This window comes from Oryx dammah, unplaced genomic scaffold (genome assembly GCF_014754425.2).
Source record: "Oryx dammah isolate SB20612 unplaced genomic scaffold, SCBI_Odam_1.1 HiC_scaffold_2, whole genome shotgun sequence".
NCBI classification, from domain to species: Eukaryota; Metazoa; Chordata; class Mammalia; order Artiodactyla; family Bovidae; genus Oryx; species Oryx dammah.
This window is the reverse complement of record NW_024070186.1, coordinates 68,600,804-68,623,682: the sequence shown is the minus strand read 5'-3', so window position 1 is coordinate 68,623,682 and position 22,879 is coordinate 68,600,804. Positions and strand designations below refer to the sequence as shown.

Below are 22,879 nucleotides of genomic sequence, written 5' to 3'. Positions count from 1 at the left end.
AATGGTGTGATCATTGACCTAGAGCCAGACATCCTGGAATGTGAAGTTAAGTGGGCCTTAGAAAGCATCACTACAAAGAAAGCTAGTGGAGGTGATAGAATTCCAGTTGAGCTGGTCCCATCACTTCATGGGAAATAGATGGGGAAACTGTGGAAACAGTGTCAGACTTTGTTTTTTTTGAGCTCCAAAATCACTGCAGATGGTGATTGCAGCCATGAAATTAAAGCACGCTTACTCCTTGGAAGGAAAGTTATGACCAACCTAGATTGCATACTCAAAAGCAGACATTATTTTGCCAACAATGGTTCATCCAATCAAGGCTATGGTTTTTCAAGTGCTCATGTATGGATGTGAGAGTTGGACTGTGAAGAAAGCTGAGCGCTGAAGAATTGATGCTTTTGAACTGTGGTGTTGGAAAAGACTCTTGAGAGTCCCTTGGACTGCAAGGAGATCCAACCAGTCCATTCTAAAGGAGATCAGTCCTGGGTGTTCTTGGAAGGAATGATGCTAAAGCCAAAACTCCAGTACTTTGGCCACCTCATGCAAAGAGTTGACTCATTGGAAAAGACCCTGATGGTGGGAGGGACTGGGGGCAGGAGGAGAAGGGGACGACAGAGGATGAGAAGGCTGGATGGCATCACCGACTCGATGGACGTGAGTTTGAGTGAACTCTGGGAGTTGGTGATGGACAGAGAGGCCTGGCGTGCTGCAATTCATGGGGTCGCAGAGTCGGACACGACTGAGTGACTGAACTGAACTGTAATGAACCACCCAGTTGCACTCATCTCACATGCTAGTAAAGTAATGGTCACAATTCTCCAAGCTAGGCTTTAACAGTACATGAACTGTAAACTTCCAGATGTTCAAGTTGGATTTAAAAAGCCAGAGGAAAGAGAGATCAAATTGCCAACATTGTTGGATCTTTAAAAAAGCAAGAAAGTTCCAGAAAAACATCTATTTCTGCTTTATTGTCTATGCCAAAGCCTTTGGACTGTGTGGATCACAATGAAGTGTGGAAAATTCTTCAAGAGATGGGAATACCAGACCACCTGACCTGCCTCTTGAGAAATCTGTATGCAGGTCAGGAAGCAACAATTAGAACTGGACATGGAACAGCAGACTGGTTCCAAATAGGAAAAGGAGTACATCAAGGCTGTATATTGTCATCCTGCTTATTTAACTTATATGCAGAATACACCATGAGAAATGCTGGACTGGGTGAAGCACAAGCTGGAATCAAGTTTATGGGAGAAATATCAATAACCGCAGATATGTAGGTGACACCACCCTTATGGCAGAAAGTGAAGAAGAACTAAAGAGCCTCTTGATGAAAGTGAAAGAGGAGAATGAAAATGTTGCCTTAAAATTCAACATTCAGAAAACTAAGATCATGGCATCTGGTCCCATCACTTAATTACAAATAGATGGGGAAACCGTGGAAACAATGACAGACTATTTTTTGGGGCTTAAAAATCACTGCAGATGTATGAATGACTGCAGCCATGAAATTAAAAGATGCTTACTCCTTGGAAGAAAAGTTATGACCACCTAGACAGCATATTAAAAAGCAGAGACATTTCTTTTCCAGCAAAGGTGTGTCTAGTCAAAGGTATGGTTTTTCCATTAGTCATGTATGGATGTGAGAATTGGACTATAAAGAAAGCTGAGCACTGAAGAATTGATGCTTTTGAAATGTGGTGTTGGAGAAGACTCTTGAGAGTCTTTTGAACTGCAAGGAGGTCCAACGAACCCATCCTAAAGATCAGTCCTGGGTGTTCATTGGAAGGACTGATGTTGAAGCTGAAACTCCAATACTTTGGCCACCTGATGTAAAGAACTGACTCATTTGAAAAGACCCTGATGCTGGGAAAGATTGAAGGTGGGAGGAGAAGGGGATGACAGAGGGTGAGATGCTTGGATGGCATCACCAACTCAGTGGGCATGAGTTGAGTAAACTGGGAGTTGGTGATTTACAGAGAGGCCTGGCATGCTGCAGTCCATGGGGTTGCAAAGAGTTGGACACGACTGAGCAACTGAACTGTACTGAAGACACTTGCATACCACTTAAAATTTGTTTATATACATATACATAAATATATATATATTTCTTTCTTTCTTTTCCTTTTTTCTTTAACACGGCTATAGGCCCTTCTTTTGTGCCTAACATATGACTACAGAGGGGCTTCCCTGGTGGCTCACATAGTAAAGAAGTTGCAAGCAATGCCAGGAGACCTGGGTTTGAAACCTGGGATGGAAAGTTCCCCTGGAGAAGGGAACGGATACCCACTCTGGTGTTCTTGCCTAGAGAATTCGATGGAAAGAGGAGCCTGTTGGGCTATAGTCCATGGGATTGCAAAGAGTTGGAGACAACTGAGCAACTAACAGTATGACTATAGAAACCTAGCAAAACCCTGAGGCAGCCATTCAGGGGAAGATTTAGACTCATATCTTTCTTCTCAATCCTGAATTCTGTTAATGAACTTTTGTACTTTCCCTGATCTCTTAAATTATCTTCAGTATTGAAAATAGAGGGATGGCCCCATAGCATGACCTTTCATCTTCCGGCTGAGGAAACCTGGGTCCAGTCACCCTCTTCTGATTGTCCTTTCCCTTCCAACAGAGATCCAGCAGCTGCATCTCCTCTCCAGTTCTTTGGAAAAGAACTGAAAAGTTTTGTTTCTTAGCCTCCCTTCCAGAAACTTTCACATGGATAGAATTATTTTTATTCTTATGATGGACAGAAGTTTTGAGAGAGTACCTGTTGGGTGTTTGCTTAGACATGCTTCACTAGGCAAGTGTGAAGCAAAAAGTGACAGGCCTTCAACCCAAAAATAAAAGCCATGGGGATGAGTGTGGGCAGTAAGAGGGGGATGTTTGGCTGGATAACCTCACTGGTCAGCCTCCTTTCCGTTGTGACAGTAGGAAGGGAGCTGCCAATTCTCAAGATCGCCTAAGGGAAAGGGTTTGTTCTACATTTGTTCTTTTATTAAAAAGGCAGTGTCTTATTTCAGAGAGGAGTTAAGTTTAATGAAATCTAATGAATACTTTTTGAGTAACTCTGAAGTACCAGGTTGTGTGCTGGGCATAGGCATGAAAAACATAGACAATTTGAAACAGATCATTAGAGAGAAATAGGACAAAGCCGGGAGGAATGAAATGGGACAGCAATGAGGCTGAAGAGGTGCTCAATAAAAACTCTACATTTCGTAGAAAGTGATGTGAAACTGAAAGTCATTCAGTCATGTCTGACTCTTTTTTGACCCCATTGACTGTAGCCCACCAGGCTCCTCTGTCCATCAAATTCTCCAGGCAAGAATATTGGAGTGGGTAGACATTCTCTTCTCCAAGGGATCTTCACGACCCAGGGATTGAACCTGAGTCTCCTGCATTGCAGGCAGATTCTTTATGCTCTGAGCTACTAAGGGAGACTACACTTCACCGAGGTGGGCCACAAATTTGCTCTCAGAAGTCTGTGGTATCTAGGGCATGCTAGTTCACAATGCCTATGAGATATAAACAAAAGCATTGCTCATGTGAAACATAAATATTCTTGGTTCCGAAGTCAGATAGGACTTCTTCAGTGTCCTCAAACAATGAGTGCTATATGCATGTTTATTAAGCATATATGGTGTTCCAGGCTTTGTGTTCTGTGCTGGAGAAGGGGACATAATCCCTACGTTAAAAGGATGTAGAGATGCCCAACTGTCTGTCTTGGAACACTCTGGCCCACAGGGATATTCTGAACTTTTGAGTTCTTTGAACCCTAGTGATGGACAGAGGAGATGAGAGAGTAACTGGGATGTTATTTTCATTCCCGTTTGAGACTTTAAAAAAAGGAAATCTCACAAAACCTAGGGTAGAGTTTAAGTTTGCACTTGTAGTATCTGCTTGATTTTGGCAAGTGGGACTGTTTGAAATGTTTCACAGAGGAGAGGAAAACAGTATTCACAGGCTGCTATGTGATATGGTTTCCTGCAGTATTGAGACACAGGTCCCTCAAGAGAGATTTCCTTTTCTGTGTTTCCCAGAGCTTTCACATTTGTTATGGCATTTCTGCTTGATGTGGAGTAGAGGGGAAGCGTAAAAGACCCAGGAAATTCACTAATGAAATAGGAGCCATGTGGAGCCTCAGGATTAGTCAGTAACCACAGTAGATTGAACCGGGGAGCATTCAGGTCCATGATGTGTCCAATTAGGCCTTGAGAAAGTCAGCTATCAAGTCTGACCTTGCCTTTCACCCTGGTCCTCTTTCTCAGCAATGGAAAGAATTAGGTTCACTTTCCAGGTTTTTCTTCTTGATGCTCAGTGCAAGCCGTTTGGGGGAACATTCTTCCCTCCATCTCTGCATAAAGATGCCCTTAGTTGTGCGACAATTCACTTTTGGTGAGTAGTGACTAAACTTTGTCAATCACAGAATCATTTCTGAATCTATGGTACACAGGCAGTTTCAGCAAATATCCAATAAATATTCCTAAGTTTAAGGTCCTAATTATGGGGATGTCGTGTGTCAGATTTCCAGGCACATTTCCCCCCTCTCTTTGCAGGGGGCACATCTGTCTAATATCCATTCTGTGTAAACTGGTGTTGAATATACAATTTTGTCCCTGTGGAACACAGATAGTTCTATCCCTTGCTCATGGCCTTTTACTTGATCCTAAACACCTCTTGACATACGAGGGGATGGCATAGATTCTCACCTATTCACTAAAATATGCCATCAGAAGGGTAAATATTCCATAGAATTTATAATTTTTAAAGCTTTTATCTTTACTCTCTCAAGAGAATGTGCTGTTTTGCTTTTTAAGAGATATCATGTTGAGGTAAAGAGATTTAGTTTTAATTTAGACCTAAGTTGTGAATGTGTGACTTTGTGAAAATTATTTCATTTTCTGAGTTCAGCTTCATTTTGTGAAGTGGTGATAGTAGTGGTACCTAATATGTGGGATTGCTGCTGCATTTAACCAGTGAGTTCCTATAAAATATTTAGTCTTATACAGTGCCTGGCATATTGTAAGCTCTTGATAAAATATGGCTGTTGTTACTTTAGGAGTAGGGTTTTAGTCAGCATTAAATGAGATGATTTTTGTAAAGTTTTTAGCATAGTGCTGGCATATGCTATATCATAGACACAATAAATGTGGGTCCTTCTTTCTCTCATTTAGATTTTCAACCTCACTTTATTTTCTTCCCTTTTATCCTTATCCTACTAAATGCTGTGCAGAGGAACTCAGTGCTTACAAGCTTTGATTAAAATTTTAGAATCTCTCAGCATTCAAGATAAAAGCTAAACGAAATTGAAAGCAGTGGTTCTGCCAGTGCTTGAAGAGTTTTAGTTGTCACACATGGAGAAGGATGGTACTAGTCTTCTAGTGGGTAAAAGCCAGGAATGCTGCTAAACATCCTACAAGCTACAAAAGAGGTCTCCACCCTTCTCTCACAGACACCAAAGTAATATTCCACCCCAGATGTTAGTGGTCCTGAGGTTGAGAAATTCTGGTCCAAATATGTATCCTCTCTGCATGCGGGGAAACCAGAAAGCTTCAGAGTGGGTGACAAAATGAGGGGTGATGTTGAGTTTGGAGCTTTAAATAATTGGCTAATTCATACAAGTTATTCTCCACTCAGAATAGCTGTCTTGCTTATTATAATTATATTATATACATACATATATCTATGATAAAATATGGTATTGTGCTTGTGTGTGTGCTAAGTTGCTTCAGTCGTGTCTGACTCTTTGCGACCCTATGGGCCCTAAAGTAGCCCTCCAGGCTCCTCTGTCCATGGGATTTCCCAGGCAAGAATGCTGGAGTGAATTGCCATTTCCTTCTGCATGGGATCTTCCTGACCCACGGATAGAATCCCCATCTCTCACGTCTCCTGCATTGGCAGGTGGATTCGTTACCACCAGTGCCACCTGGGAAGGCCATATAGAATTATACCACATATCAAAAATGGATATATTTTCTGGTTTTGCACAAAAATTCATTTGAAATATTCTCTTAAACCTGATGGGCACTTTGGGGGGATCCCTGGTAAGTAAAGTTTTAACCTCTCAAAGGAGATCAGCATTGAGAAGTTTCACAACCACCGTGAGTCAATACTCAGCCACTGTTTATGATCCCAGTGACAGCCTTGTTGCCAGGAGAGGCAGCGGCTCTTGAACCTACTTGCAGCTCCTAGAGATTGTTAGTCAGTCAGTGGCTCCACCAGAGCATGCCAGCTTATCAACTTAAGCTGCTTCAGTTTTATTAGTGACAAGAGGTTGTTCTCTGGGTTTAAAAGCTAAAGAAAAAGAATATATGAGAGGGTGTAAAAATTTAAAAATAAAATCCTTTTGAATCTCATTCTATAAAGAAGCAGAAAGCTTGACTGATATCTCTTTGCCTCCTGTTGTCTCAAATCAAACATTTTCAGTAGTGTGCCTCATGTATCAGTAAAACCATGCCCATTCCTTGGTAACTATGGTTACTATTTTTGGTGAGCTTGGGGAATAGGAAGGAGAGGTGAAGATGGAGAATATTTTAATTTTCTCCTCAGGAATATTCTGTATGTTTCTCATGCTACCTTAAGATCATGGTTTAGTGACCTTTTGACATGGTAATAACTGTATTTTCAATGTATGTATTATACCTCTAATTAAAGGCAGAGGACAGCTAACCAGAGAGTGAAGAATCACTGGGCCAAGAAGGTGAGCCTACTGTTTGGTGTTACCTTTCCCATTGGAGTATCTGTTGATTCTAAAAGGGGCTGAGATCCCAGAAGGCTGGGTAGAATGTTTGATAGCCTTGTAGAGCTAGGGGTAGGAATGATCATTACAGCCTATCAAATGTGGGCCCATATTCACTTTGGGTTGGGACAGTTCAAGGCTGCATCCTAGGAGTGATGGTCAACCTGAAGAAGATAGGTCCTCACAGGGACTTCAGCTCAAACTTGAACATTCATTTTGGTTTATATAGTCAGAATGAGATGATCATGATTTGTAGCTAGGGGCCTTGCAAAAGCAAATGGAAATAAGTTTTGGAAAAGATGATGTCATGACATCAAACTAGGCTTAAAATTGTTTTTATAAATATTTTTTCAGATATGATGTCTGACATCTAATAAAAAAATAGCCAGACATTACAATATAGCATGAAAACAATCAAGAAACAAAAAATAGAAGAGGCCCATAGGGTCTTCAAATTTCTTGAAGTCATAAAAATAAGCTTTAAAATAACTACAATTTTACTTTTTATGTTGAAGAATTTAAAAGACAAAAATTAGAATATTGCAGAAAACTAGAAAGAATAAAATAAGATTGAAACGGGTATTCTAGAAATGAAAAATATGGTAAGAGAAATTAAGAGCTCAATGGATTATGGGTTTAATGATAGATTTGTCAGAGCTGAGGAAAGAATTGAAATCAGAAGATAGGTCAATATCTAGAAAGAAGTGCAGAGAGACAAAAGGAGGGAAAAATACTAAAGAGACAGGGAGCTATACAGGAGATAAAATGAGAATGCCTAACATGGTCCATTGGAGTCTTAAAAGGAGAATTAGGAAAGAATGAGAGCAGAGGAAATATTGATGAGATAATGACTGAAGACTCCCCGAAATTGTCAAAGATCATCAAGGAACAGCAGGAACAGCAGGCTCTTGGGACACTTAAGCAGGCAAGATAGAAATAAATGCTCACTTTGGCACATAACAGTAGTTCAACTGTGAAGAATTAAAGAAATAATCTTTAAAGCAGACCAAGATTACCTTCAAAGAAGTAGCAATTAGACTGAGAGCTGATTTCCAATAGTTATAATTCTTACCAGAACACAAAGGAATGTTTTCAATGTACAGAAACAAAAAAACAGCCAACTTAGAATTATATACTCAATGAATAGATACTTTGAGAATGAAAAGAAAATATTTCAGACAAATGAATACTTTCAGAGGTTTCTTTTTTTTTTTTCTGCAAAGTCCCTAATGCCTTTTATTTCAGTCAAAAAAAATCTATTTATATATTTCCCTTCTTTTAAAGTTCCCCATTTGCTGTAAAATCAATTTACACAGTTTTTCTAAAGGTTACATTCAGCTAACTCAACAACCCACCGCTTACTAGTCCTGTAAAGTTCGGGAATGATGGACATGACACGTGACTCTGGAGTCCAATGGCCTGGGTTTAAGCCTGGTTTTGCTGTTACTAGTTAGGTGAGCTTCAATAGCTTGCTGAATTTCTTCAGGCATCTGCCTCATTTATAAAGGAGGTCATAGTATTTTAGGAGAGTTAAGAGAATTATGTAAGGGGCTTTGCTGGTAGCTTAGATGGTAAAGAATCTACCTACAATGCAGGAGATACAGAGATTTCTTTAGAGAAGTAAATATTGAAGAATGTTCTTCAGGAAGTAGAAAAAAATAATCCAGATAGAAGACCAAAGATAAAAGAAGGAATGAAGAATAGGAAATGGAAAATGATGGGGATGCATCTAAGTAGATAACTACAACATACAAAAGCTGGAGAGGCAATGGCACCCCACTCCAGTACTCTTGGCTGGAAAATCCCATGGACGGAGGAGCCTGGTGGGCTACAGTCCATGGGGTCACGAACAGTGGGACACGACTGAGCAACTTCACTTTCACTTTTCACTTGCATGCATTGGAGAAGGAAATGGCAACCCACTCCAGTGTTCTTGCCTGGAGAATCCCAGGGACGGGGGAGCCTGGTGGGCTGCTGTCTATGGGGTCACACAGAGTCAGACACGACTGAAGCGACTTAGCAGCAGCAGCATATACAAAAGCAATATAATATCTACGTGGGCTTAAGGTACATATAGAATAAAAATGATAATATGTAACTTGAAAAGAGAATAAATGAAGGTAAAATGTTTTAATAGCCTTGATTAGTCAAGATTTCAAGTTGTAATGACTAGTTAAACACTAAAAGAACAGTAACAGAACAGATGACTTCCAAGAAGATAGAGGGGAAAATGGAATCATAAAAATAATCCAGTGAGGAAAGAGTGGTCTTTTCATAAATGAACTTGGGCAAATGATTGTCCATATGAATAAAAAGAAAATCTAGAAACTTGACTCTTGCATGAAAATAAATTCCAGGCAGATTGTACTCAAAATGTGAAAGAAAAAAAATAACATTTCTACAAGATAATTTGGGAGAATGGCTTCATGAATTCTGGATAGGTAAAGACTTTTTAAACAGACAGCAGGACAGTCAAACGATTGAAAAAAAGAAAAGGAAAGAAAGAAAGAGGAAGATAAGGAAAAAGGAAAAGAAAAATAAATATTGACAAGGACAAGATTTGGTTGCACTAAAATTAGAAACTTCTTTCATTCAAATACATCGTTAAGAGAGTGAAAAGACGACATTTCATATCCAGAGAAGATATTTGCAACACAACAATCAAGGAAGGTTTGCATCTAGATTTAAAGAATTCCTATAATGAATACTAAGAAGAAACAACCCAATGGAATCAATTCAATAGAAAACAAGGGGCTTAAACAGATATTATACAAAAAAAGATATTCAAAATGCCAATAAATGAATGAAAAGGTACTTGATGGCATTAGTCATCAGAACTGTAAGGTTCTGATTTCCTGCAGTGCAGGACATATTTTATTTCTTTGCTTTCATAGTAATTACATAGAGGATCTCTATGGGTGCTTAAGCTGCACTTTTTCATTTCTTGCATGTCTCACAGTTAAAAACAAGGTAAATAAACTAAACAATGACCTAGTATCATGCTGACAGCAGACAAAATACTGGTTCTAAAATTTTAGCGGAGACTTTTTATGGTAGTTTCACTCCCAGTTTATAGCTGACGTATTGCATTCACAGGGCTGTACTAATAAAACATCAAGACAAGAAAATGGAAATATGTCTCAGTTTTTCATGTCTATTCAGTTTTGGCCAATTTTCAATTTCTTGGAGGTTTGAGAGTTTTATAAGTATCCATAATTACAGGTCAGTTTTTATTTAAAAACTTGACTTGAGGGATCTCGAAAAACACACATTTTGTGGGAGAACTAGCTATGTTTATTTGTAGAATAGGATTAAAACTGGTATTGTTTGTATTCTTTTCCACAAATAAAAGGAAATCAGAGCCGACCTTGTGTCTTCAGAGATATTTGCAAGAATTCTTTTAAGTTAATGTGACCAAAAGGCAAGGCTTTCCTTATTTGTGTTAATATATCAGAAAGCAAATCCTATGTTCTAGTATCATGCTCCACAGCTATGGAGTTTTTTCAGTACATATAATCTGTATCATTTAACTGCTGATAATTGTAGAGTTTTTACAAGAAAGACTAGAGTTGTGAGAGTTGTATCCTGGTGATGAGGGCCAATTGTCCTATTAGAGAATGGCATCAGGTTGTCTTGGCATATGAAAGTACTCTGGCCATCTAAATTGCTGGAGTAAATTGAAAACACAATGTATTTAACTTAAAATTGACAATGGCAGGTTGATTCTGCGGACACTTTACTGGTTATCCCAGACCTTTCAAATGCAAATTTTATTTGCAGCTTTAATACAGAGATACTAAACATTTAACAGGTGCACTTGAATATATTAGTGCTGGAAAATTCAGCCTCGATGAACCTAACATATATGAAGAAATAGGCACAGGCACACAAACTGTGACCATGGGTTGAAGGTCCTGCCTGTGCTTTGCTGGGCACTCTCTGTACTCTGTTCTCATTCTCACAATGACCTTGCAAGATGGTCATTGTTATTACCTTTTTTGAGAAGAAGATACTGGGGTTCAGAGAGGTTAAGTTACATCTCCAAGACCATAGAACTAAGTGACAATGACCTTGGAAAAGCAAAATACAGTTTAACCCCATGATTCCCAGGTATATGACAAATACCCGTTGAGTTTTTTTTTTTTTTGCTTATATAACTGATTAAGCTGCACATTTGCTTTGAAAAATTTAATCTATTTGTGTATCAATAAGGATATGATGTTTACCCTTCTAAATGGAAGTAAAGGCTAAATCTTCACTGCTACAAAATGGGGACTGGTTTGACCATGACTTGCACAGAAAATAAATGTTTCTCAATTAAGAGTCAAGAAGTGCCATGAACTCTGTGACTGGATGAGGCAGGGTCTACTGTGTGGTGGCATGTTTGCTTTGAAATGCTGGCACAGAGGAACTACAGACAGAGAGAGATGAACTGGTGTGGAGCTACTTGAGGGCGAATGAGATGCAGTGTGTGCCAAGCTCCTACCTTCTGATTGATTTTTATTGTCTCTTCTGTGTGGTAGAGGAGGAGCTTTTCGCCGGAAGAAGTCAGGTTGACATACACCTGTAGGCAGGGATACTGAGAGAGTTTCCAGCAGTCCGGACCACAACTGAAGGAGCAGTTAAATGTTTCTGTGATGGACGCATTCAGCAAGGTGCACTGAGCCTCCTCGGTCCATACACTACACAGAGAGGAGAAGAGTAAGCACAGATGCCAAGGGCGCAGAAACCGTCAGTTCCTTGACCTGAAGAATCTTCCAAATCTACTTGTAACGTGTATGCCTTTGCATAGAGCAGCTTTGTCAAAGTGAAAGTTGCTCGGTCATGTCCAACTCTTTGCGACCCGATGGACTATAGAGTCCATAGAATTGTCCAGGTCAGAATCTGGAGTGGGTAGCCTTTCCCTTCTCCAGAGGATCTTCCCAACCCAGGGACTGAACCCAGGGCTCCCACACTGCAGACGGATTCTTTACCAGCTGAGCCACAAGCTAACTACAATATAAACATAGATAAACTTTGCCTGGCATCTGAGACCTTTCCCAGTGATTTCTATCAAATATAGTATCATCTTTTCCAATGCATTTAAATTAGACTTTTTTCCTTATAAAATTCACCAGGAAGGGTAAGGCAGCATCTTTTTACATCAGAGCCTGTACCCACCCTGCATTTCTACATTGTAACCTGCTTCCTGTCATGCCTTGGTCCTCGCCTCACAATGGCTGCCTACTTTGTAGGCAGAGAAGATGTAAGGGAGAAGGGGAAGAGAGATGAGGAAAGAGTGGAGGGGCTTCAGGTCTGGTGTGATAGGTGAAAGGACAGTGATGCATTTCTTTAAGGCCTTCCTAAAAATGGAGAAAAGATAACTTCACCTTTTGATTATACCAAGAGCCATCAGTTATTGTACCCCTTTCACCCTAATTGATGCTTTACATACATTGTCTTTTTTGTCTTATATACTGGATACGAAAGTCTTTTAAAGGTGAGTGAATTGACGGCCAGAGAAGTCAAATGCATGCAAAGACACATAGCTAGTAGGTGGTAGAAATTGTGATTCCACCCAGTCCTGTATTTCTCTAAAGCCCAGGCTCATTGTGTGGTACTGCACTGCTTCCGCACAGTGGAAAAGAGGCTATTACACGAGATTAATGGATTCCTATCCATGTCCTGAGACCTCTCAGTTAGAAAGATTAAACAAACAAAGAAAACCCCTTGAGCTGCCCATTGGTCAGCTTTTCATTCCAAACTATTTATAATTTTATGATCAAGAGTAATATTTGTGACTAGGAAGTAATGTACCCAGAATTGATGTTTCACTTCTGGATATAAACTGATTACCAGAGTGATTAGAAAATAGCACGTTTCTTTGCAGATTAGTAGCTCTTCTTTTTGCTGGACGTGTGTTAATAGGGCCCCTCTTTTCATGTCCAATTTTGTACAGAGCCAGGATTCAAGCCCTGACTCCCTCTGGTGTGGCAAATTTTCTGGGGACTTGAGTGGTCAGATTTTGCTTATATAAGGAAGAAAAAAAAGTCTTAGATGGTGCTAAGCATTTGTGAGTATTGGAAAACGGTTGGAATCAGTGAACTCTGCGGCCTGAGGCATCCATGCTTTCACTGAGAAGGAGTAGAGCTGAAGGCATCAGAGAAACAGAGTAGAGCAGCCGTAAATGGGAAAGATGATGCCTTAATTTTAGCAAATTACTGTGTTTCAACTAGATTTTGCTTCTAAAATGAAAGTATTAATTTAAGTGGGGAAATGAATGCCACAAAATGGTCTGATTCTCTTTTGGATTGAAACCTCTGTTTTTCATTTGAAAGGGCCTCATTTCTTTAAACTGAAGCGTCATGAGACTTTCTTGATTAGTTAAAGCGATGCTGGGCTTTCCCATGCTCAGAGTGTCAATCTGGACAACAGCTAGAAACACTGGGGAGTTTCGTGGGACACTAAGAGGGAACACACTTGCCAACTCAGTGTTTGTCTCTGTATCTATTTGGTAAACCCAGGGCAAATACTTAGATAAGAAAAGTGCAAAATCTGTTATTTTAGAAAGTGCACAGAACACCAGATTTGAGCTCCTGGCAATAATGTAGAGGTGTGGGACGAGGTAGGAGGTGGGAGGGAGATTTTAGAGGGAGGGGGCATACGTATGCCTGTGGCTGATTCATGTTGATCTATGGCAGAAAGCAACACAATATTGTAGGAATTATCCTCCAATTAAAACTAGATAATTAATTTTTAAAAAGTGCATAGCAGTGTTTTTCAGCCTGTTAGAATCACCTGGGGAACTTTAAGAGTTACTGGTGACTGGGTCCCACTCCAGACCAATTAAATCTGACATTATGGAATGATGGTGGTTGGGGGCTGGGTGTCAATATTTTTAAAAGATTCTCAGGAAGTTGAAATGTGCAGCTGAGAACTGCTAGTGTGTGGGGTTATGGAAGAGAAGACTGTGGAGGAAAAGGAACATAGGTGGAGGATGGACAGAGGTGTTAAGAGCCAAAAACAGGGATTCTGAAATTAACAGGATGTAGGTTTGAACCTTGGCTCTTCCTGCCAAATACTAAAGCTGGCTCACTAGTAAAGAATCTGCCTGCTAATGCTAGAGACATGGGTTTGACCCCTGGGTCAGGAATATCCTCTGGAGAAGGAAATGACCATCCATTTCACTATTCTAGCCTGAGAAATCCCATGGACGGAGGAACCTGGCGGGCTCCAGTCCATGGGGTTGTAAGAACTGGACATGACTTAGTGGCTGAACAATAATGACACTGCATATTAGATCTTTCTTGAACCTCAATTTTGCTAATTTTATGAGTATATATATACTTACCTTATAGAACAGTTATGAAAAATTTAAAAGTAATGTACAGCAAGTCCCTGGCACATAGTAGGTGGTTTACACGTAGAGCTATTTTTATTGTTATTATTAGATAACATCATTGACAGTAGTAAGTGCCAGGCACTGCTCTAAGTGCTTCGAACAAAGAAGGTAAGAAAGAGGACCTCGGAATTGCTAAGCTGTGTGGGAGGATGGAGAAGGAAGACAAAAGACAGCATCCCAAGCCCCCAGGGGTGTTACCTCTGCATGTATGAGCGCAGGAGTGTGATTCCCAGCAGAAAGTACATCATGATGGAGCACACCATCATGGCCAGTCCCAGGAGAATGGCCCGGTCCTCTCCTGCTTTCAGTGCCGTGACAGTTTTCCTTTTGTCCAGAAGGTCGTGGTCCCTGATTTTTTGGTAAATATTTCTGAGATTGAAAATAATACAGTTTTACATGAAGTTCACAGTTAGTCAGTACAGCCCTAAAGAATAAGTCTCTGCGCAGGCCTTCCCCAGGTAGAGAGATCGAGAGGGGCCCTCCAAACCTGCCTGAGTGCAGTTGGACCCCAGCACGTGACCATTGCATTCCAACACCTACACACACCCAGCCCTGAGCAGAAACAAGTCTCCCATCTTTACTTGGGGTGTATGTCTAGCTGCCAATACGTTTTCTTTTTTTCTAAGTCTGAAGAAAGAAAGCAATGCCCTCAGTTGTTTAGATCATGCTTTGGGTTTGTTTCCTTTGCCAACTCCCAGCTGATCATCACTGATCTTTCTATAGCCTCTAATACCTAATGGAGCATTAATTCAAATAAATGGCAACATATATCAGGAAACTATCAACTTAATGTTTTACTTTCCCTCAGTAGTAATAGACAGAATTTATTCTGGTTAACATTCTTAAGCATAGAGTTGCTTAGAGCTCTATTGACTTGAGATTTGTTAGAAATGTGGAGACGTCCAGTGGTGACCCAGCCTCTTTTCTTGTATGGTAAACATTTAAGCAAGTTTACAAAAATGTCAAGGCCAGACTCCAAAAGTTTGGATAGTTTTATTACTATCTGTAAAATTTTTCAATTATTAAAAAAAACGAAACAGATTGGAGTCACTGTCTCCTAGTTCAAAACCTGATTTCATGGCTTACTAGCTGTGTGAGCTCTACAACTTCCTTATTCTAATTCTTAGTTCCTTGAAAAGTGGATATAATGTGTAACTACACTGTTATGGTTAAATGAGATGACATAAGTAGGTGGAGAATGACTGACGTGAAATATTTAACAAATGTTCCCATTTAAAAATGGTGTGGGGAGCTACAGCTTTATGACATGGGCATCAGAACATCCCAAATTGCTGTTCTTCTCCAACGAATTCCTAAAAGACAGAATGGCAAAGGAGTGAATAAAGTAAAAAGCTTCTTAGTGGAGGGTTGTATTTGAAACTAGGTTTGAAGGAAAAGGCATAAAAGAAGTGAAAAATTGCTGGAGGTGCTGGCTGGTGGGAGAGAGATGTGAAAAGTATAGGCAGGAAGGCAGGGATTCTGGGAAGGCAGGAGACCAAGGAGCCATGGGGATCTTCTCCAGTTTCTGTTTTGAGAAGGGATCTTTGGATTTTAGGGTGCAGGACTGAGTTTGGTGGGGGGAGTGGCCGGTTTTCAGGACCTGGGAACAGAGAGACAGACTTTAGATTTTCCTTTCAAATTTTCATGACAAGTCACTCTCCTTGCTTGAAAAAGAACTAGAATCCAATGTGGAACTTTGCAGAGGAGGAAAGAGATATCTGTTACTTGTATAATTGTATGTATAGTTGGGGCTTCTATTCGGCTTCATGCTCCAGGATGGATGGCCTTACTGGTGTTAACAGCAGGCATACATTCTGGTGGCATGTTCCTTCTGGGCTGGTTGTTAAGATATTTTGATTCCCTACACAAGGTGAGAGCATACACATAGCATATTTCCAAAAGTGTTTAAGGAAGACTATATATTAATCTCTTTGGTGGCTCAGATAGTGAACAATCTGCCTGCAATGCAGGAGACCTGGGTTTGATCCCTGGGTCGGGAAGATCCCCTGGAGAAGGAAATGGCAACCCACCCAGGTATTCTTGCCTGGAGAATCCCATGGCCAGAGGAGCCTGGTTTGCCACAGTGCATGGGGTGGCAAAGAGTCAGAGACGATTGAGTGACTAAGACACACGCACATTAATCTGGTTACTGGAGTAAAAAATTAGCCAATTAGCTTATTGTCATTATTATTTAAAAGTTTTCTTCATGATATAGTTTATACAAATTTTTTCCTCGAGGAGTGGGTCCTTTGTAGTAGGAGGATCATAGCTGAATAGAGGCCTTTGTTCCTCATCTTTTCATGGCCATGCCTTCCTGGCTCCTCCCTACTCTCAGTCACTCTTGGCCATTCTTTCTCTTCATCGAGAGAATGAGGAAGAAGCTCTGAGAGCCTGTCATTTTCATTAACTCTCCAGCTCCCAAGCCCAGTGCTTCTGGACAAGCTGGTTTGCCCTGCCTTTGACTTCCACAGACTGGCCACCACCCATTCCCTAAGTTTCCCCGTTCTTTTCTGAGATTTTACTTGGAAAATATAAGATTTATATGAAACCTCTTAAACTTTATTCTCTATGAACCTGAATAATAAAAAAAAAAAATCAGTGCCCATTCATCTAAAGCCAGACTTCAAAACAAGAAAAGGCAGTCTGAGTGGCTTCAAAGACCTTCTGTAATAAACTGATGTTACTTCCCTGCTGTTATTTATCAACATGTATTTAATTCTAATGACTATACTGAGATTTGAATTTCTTGCAGGTGGAAGCCAGAAAGGAGGGAGCACAGTCTCAGATACAGAACAGTAGGCTGTTACACTGCCTCACTTATGGCAGTCTATACCCATTAAAAGATGCAGAGTAATCAGTCAGTTCTGTCACTAGAACAAGAAGCATATAAAAATGATTCAAATGGGTAATTTAAAAACAAACGACAATTTGGAAATAGTTAAGAAATGTTCTTCACATGCTTTGGGATGTGTAGAGAAGAGGGAAAATGACTGGTTTCCACGCAGGCTAAACACATCTGGGAAATCAGGATATTACTCAGCAAAATGAAAGTGGGTGAGTAAGACGGGACATACTCATGAAATTCATCAGTAAGTGATAATTGAATTAATGGATAAGTTAAAGGATGAATGAATGATTTGAAGGAATAGAAAATACATAGTCAACAAACTTATTTTGAGTGCTAGTAATCTCTAGTTACTGGGCATGTGGCCCCTACCCAATTCCTATTGGTCTTCCTAGACCGACATGAAAAAAAAATCAACACAGGGTAGTAAACTCAGTGCCAGAGCCATTCACAGAGTGAGTGTAGAAGAGGAATAATTTTCCCAGCCTGAGGGATGAGGACAGGGAGCAAGGATTGAGGTCAGGGAAGCCTTGCTGGAGGAGAAATGCATTAAACAGAATATTCAAGATTGAATCAGAGTTAACCCAATGAGACATGAAGTCAAGGGCATTTCAGGCAGAAGAAGTCACACGAACAAAGGATGGAGATTTACAACTACATGCTGACTGCCAGAAACCATACCAGTTTTACTATTAGTAGGATGAGTGTGGGACAGCGAAGATAGGGCAAGTAATTTTGGAAAGGTAGTAGGTTATGAAGAGCTTTTGCAGCCCATTTAAAGAGCTTGGCTTTTGCCCTTTAGTTAATGGGAAGCTGGTAGAGGGTGACATGACAGAGCTGAGTTTCTGAATGATCACTCTGGCTGGAGTGGAGATTAGATTAAAGACAAAACCAGACTTAAATCAGAAAGAAGAATTAGGGATTGTTACTGCAGGGCTGGCAAAGGATGATGAGGGCACGATGTAGGAATCAGGTGGGAGAGATGGAAAAGGGTGTATGGAGAAATATCAGGGAGATAAAACTTTAGGACTTGGTGACTGATAAAATATAGGGGAGGGCGAGGGAGTGAAGAAAAGGGTATAGTTTAGATTTATGCTCAAGAACTTAGCTTGAATGACTGGGGAAATGGTGGAGCGTGTTACAGCAGGGGTCCTTATTTCCCTATACTTCAGGTTTCCAAAGAGGGGACTTTTGTTGCCTTGGCTAAGAAGGGAGAGGCTGCTTGTTCATTCATAGATTTTCTCCCTGAAAGACATAGTGTCCTGAGTTCAGGTGAGGAGTGACTGATCTGACTGATGAGATAGATGAGATCCTGACTGTCAGAGGCCCTGTCTACCTTTTGTTGGTTTGAAGATCACTGTTTATGTGTGGCACAATCTTTTCCCTATCCTTTTGCACTTGCCTTTGTTCAGGCCTGGTATAAGCGGCCTTCCATAAGCCCCAGGTTGGGGAGGGAGTGTCCACTGTCTGAGACTAAGTGGGTTAGTGAGATGCCAGTCCCATGCCGAGTTGTCTTCAAAGCCGGGGGAAGGAACATGATGTTATATTTTGGGTATCAGGCCTAAACATCATGCTTCATACAAAGCAGGCTTCTACATTGGGTGTTATTCTGCCACTATGGGGGCTTCCCGGGAGGCTCAGCAGCAAAGAATCCGCCTGCAAAGCGGGAGCTGCAGGAGACACGGGTTCGATCCCTGGGTCGGGAAGATCCCCTGGAGAAGGGAATGGCAACCTGCTCCACTACTCTTGCCTGGAGAATTCCATGGACAGAGGAGCCTGGCGGGCTACAGTCCACAGGGTTGCGCAGAGTTGGACACGACTGAAGTGACTTGGCCGGAGAAGGCAGTGGCACCCACTCCAGCACTCTTGCCGGAAAACTCCCATGGACGGAGGAGCCTGGCGGGCTGCAGTCCATGGGGTCGCTGAGAGCTGGACACGACTGAAGAGACTTAGCAGCAGCAGAAGTGACTTAGCATACGTGCACACACTGACACTACTAACAGAGTGGACAGTTCATCTCTCTTTGACCCTCTGTGTCTATTCTCTGTGAATCTACTTACAAGAGGATGGGGGGAGAAATAAGAGAAGGTTAGTATAGTTCACGGAAGTTGACCTCTAAGGAGGACTGATGAGTATGGGGCACAACTACAAAATCAGTTTCAAACATGAGGGATACGCAGCAGTAGGTACAGAGCAGGAATTTGAATTTGTTAGTCTGAAGGAAACCTAGCCTTGGTATGCCTTGGAAAGGCAGTATATTTAAGCTCTGTTGGAGCAGTTGTGGCTTCATGGTTCTCTGGAACCATGAATCAATCTGGTGGATACAAAGCAACACTTCAACATGTTTGCAACAATGAATAGCACCTATGTGCAGTCTTTTCTACATCTAGATGGAGCATCCTGCCCAAATCCTTTTGGAGAATGTGAGTTATTCAGAAAACTACAAGGCAAATTCAAGTAAAACAAAATATTTTGCATACAAATTTTGATTGTCCAATAAAGCTATTATTTTTACCCCAAGCAATAGTCAACACAATATGACTTTATTTCAAGTTCCATATTTGACTAGATGCTTAAAGTTTGATATTATTCCTATGATTCATAAGCAAATTATTTATGAGGTTGTACATCTACAAACATGGACATAAAATGTGAAATGTGCAAAAATTTTTTTTCTCATTGGGCTTACCCATTTAAATTCAGATTACCTTGGTATTTAGCCTGCAGGAAGAAAACTTCAGGTTAAGACAGGGTAAAGGTCATTTATTAATTCATTTGTTTACTCATTTGTCAACATTTTAGTCTTCATAAGATGAAACATACTCTGCCAAGTTCTGGGAATACAAAGTGAATAAGATGTCCTGAGGGAGTTAGGTGAGACACAATCATTACAATGCATCATAAGGAGACTTATTATAATGAGTACAGAGAGGAAGCAAGTCAATATGCTAGGGGCCGGTTTGATAAAGTTTCGCTTACTGAATGGCTGATATACAAGATTAGCCCATTTGCCAGTTTATTGAAGGATTACTTTGCTAAATGAATAATTTGCCCACTTAATCACAGATTTGAAAAAGACTTATTTTAACGAACATTGTTTTAAGTATAGTAAGTTAATATGAATATATTTTCTTATGAATATTTTTAAATGTTATTTTTAAAGTACTTTCAATTATATTCTTCTTATGAATATGTTCTTTTCAACAGTATTTTAAGATCTGTTTGATTTTTTTTTAAAGCTAAGTAAGTTTCCTAGGGAGGTTTAGTCTCTTTATAAACATATTCTTATGAATATATTCATAGATGTATCTTTTTGAATCTGTGTATGAATATATTCTTCTAATAGATATGGCAAAAATCTAGCATTTCACTTGGGAACCTTTCCATTTATAATGATTTTTTTTTCAAGTCCTTTTTAGAGTCATTTGCTGTTTTGCTAACATTTTAGCATCACTGAAATTCTTGTGGCAAGTTTCACATTGACTACTTTGACAGATTTGGCAACTTTATCAGTTAACAAAAATTTGTTTCTTTCAACTATTCATAAGAATACAGTCATTGATTTTGGTGGGAATTTTTAATATCTTTTTGAAGTTTCTGTTGTTTTATTTGTACAGTTTTATTTTGTCCTTTGGAAAAGACCCTGATGCTGGGAAAGATTGAGGGCAAGAGGAGAAGGGGGAGACAGAGGATGAGATGATTGGATGGTATCACTGACTCAATGGACATGAGTTTGAGCAAACTCTAGGAGACAGTGAAGGACTGGGAAGCCTGGTGTGCTGCAGTTCATGGGGTTGCAAAGGGTTGGACACGATGTAGCAACTGAATAACAACAGTTTTGTCCATATAACAAAATGTTTATTTATCTCTGCTCTTGTCCTATTATTGAAACAGGAGGGATCTGGATAAAACAGGTGGGACCCTCTGCTGGGGGTAAAATGAAGGGCAGAATCAGTATAATGCAGTAGAACTTGCTGATCCTAGAGAGAGGGAAACCCACGGGCAGAGAGGAAAGGAAACAAAGAAGGCAGAGAGCAGTAGGGCATGGCTGGGGTGGGGAAAGGGGAGGAAGGCCAGAGAACAGGGGAGCCTGGAGACAGAGGGTGTCTGGAACACAGACGGAAGGGCAGAGAGGCAGAGAGACCGAGGGACAATGATTGCAAAGACTGAGAGACAGAGGGTCTGAAGGCCCCAAATCTGGGTTCCTTGAAGCCTTTTTGGTCCCTGCTAATCCATAGAACTGTGTTTTTACTGCATAACTAAATTTGATAGATTCACCAAAAAGATCAATTTGCAAATGGATTAATATTTGGCACAATGGCTATCACTGTATTGGGCATTCCTTGAACTGGGCAACTGGTGGATTGGTGATGGATTTATTGACTCAGGACTGTGATTTATCAGCATAAATGGTTTTAATTTATGTTTAATAAAACCAATGTGGCCATGACTTAGTTTAAGTGATGATGGTTAAAGGGTCCAGTAAGAGACTGGATTAAGTCTCCAATGAGCAAACAATTGATAAGGTGAATAGTATCCAGACAGAATGTGAGAGAATAAGGTAGCTGAATGTGGTTGGATTCCAGCATCCAGTGGGTGGAGGATGACAGGTAGTGAACTCATTAGATAAGCAGGGTTCAGAGATAAAGCGTCTTATATGTCTTCTGAAGTTGGAGGAGCCACTAGAAGAATTTAAGCAAGAGAGTGATGTAATTAGGTTGCACTTCAGAACAAGGGTCCCCAACTCTAGGCTGCAGACCTGAACTCCTGTCAGATCAGCAGTGACATTAGATTAGAAATAAAGTGTACAGTAAATGTAACGCACTTGAATCATCCCCAGACCATCCCCACCTTCCCAGTCCTTGGAGAAATTGTCTTCCAAGAAACCAGTCCCTGGTGCCAGAGAGGTTGGGATCTGCTTCTTTGGAAAGATGCCTCATGTTAGTGGTGTGGTTGACCTTTTGGGATGGTTTATACTTGGAGGCTAAGAGACTGGTTCCGAAACTCTCCCAGCATTTCTGATGTTAGATAAAGAGGAGTTGAAAAAAAAAGAGGTGGCAGAGGAGACGAAAGTTTAGATACAGACATCATTTATGTAACCATGAACTGTGGCTTTTAATGAGACTCTTTAGGTTGTCAGAGAAACAAAACCTAGCTAGCATATTGGAACTAGGAAAGAGCAAGAAGACAGGTCTGCCAAGGGTCACAAAGCAGTCAGAGGTGAGGGGCACTGGAAGGTGTGGAAAGAGAAGGAAGGAAGGTATGAATAAAGAAGTATGTGTATTTAAGGGAGGCCCTTCAGAAACATAACCATAATAACCGCAATACTTAGCACACTATTTATATTTATGCCTCTCTGGCCCAGTGAATATTGAGCTGCTCAAGAGTGAGAGCCAGAATGCATTCACCTTTGTAAGCTCAGTCTCTTGCATTTATTATACTCACAAAGTATTTTCCTTTTATGTGGGCTAGAAATGGCTTCAATATGCTTAGGTTGTGCGGCAGCCAGCACAGGGAGGCTCCATGGCCAAGTGAAACCAAATAAATCAGAGGACCATGGCTAGAAGAGACTCCTGGCTTTTCTCTTCCTATCAGCGCCCACTGCATTTTACTGCTAATGTATTTAGTATTCCTTCTAGAAAAATGTCAAGCTTCAATGGCACTGAGAGCTTTAGTTTCCAGACTTCAAGGAAAAGAGCCTTCTGTTAGGTACTATGAAGTGAGTCTGCGGGGAAATGGATTGCTGAATGCCAGCTGAGCTGAAAGAGGCAGAGTTGCTATGTACCTCTGCCCCAGGGGCACTCAGTCTGTCATCTCACACGGTCGAGCTGGGAGTGGCATGGGTTAAAACAGCTGTTGTTCTTCCTTCTGCCCACCAAAGTCTTCTGTGTTTTTGAGATGTGTGTATAACCTCATCTTCTACTAG

The 22,879-nt window shown here is 40.6% G+C and overlaps 1 protein-coding gene across 1 annotated transcript in view; it reads right to left on the bottom strand.

Annotated features, from left to right (window-relative positions):
- The window catches only part of KCNMB2 (potassium calcium-activated channel subfamily M regulatory beta subunit 2), a 37,804-nt gene that overhangs the window by 6,312 nt on the left and 8,613 nt on the right, over window positions 1-22,879 (bottom strand). The window contains exons 2-3 of the mRNA XM_040231510.1: window positions 14,307-14,477; window positions 11,214-11,409 (exon numbers count right to left, since the gene is read on the bottom strand). Coding sequence (XP_040087444.1) covers window positions 11,214-11,409; window positions 14,307-14,477 — 367 coding nt within the window. The remainder of the gene's footprint in view (window positions 1-11,213; window positions 11,410-14,306; window positions 14,478-22,879) is intronic.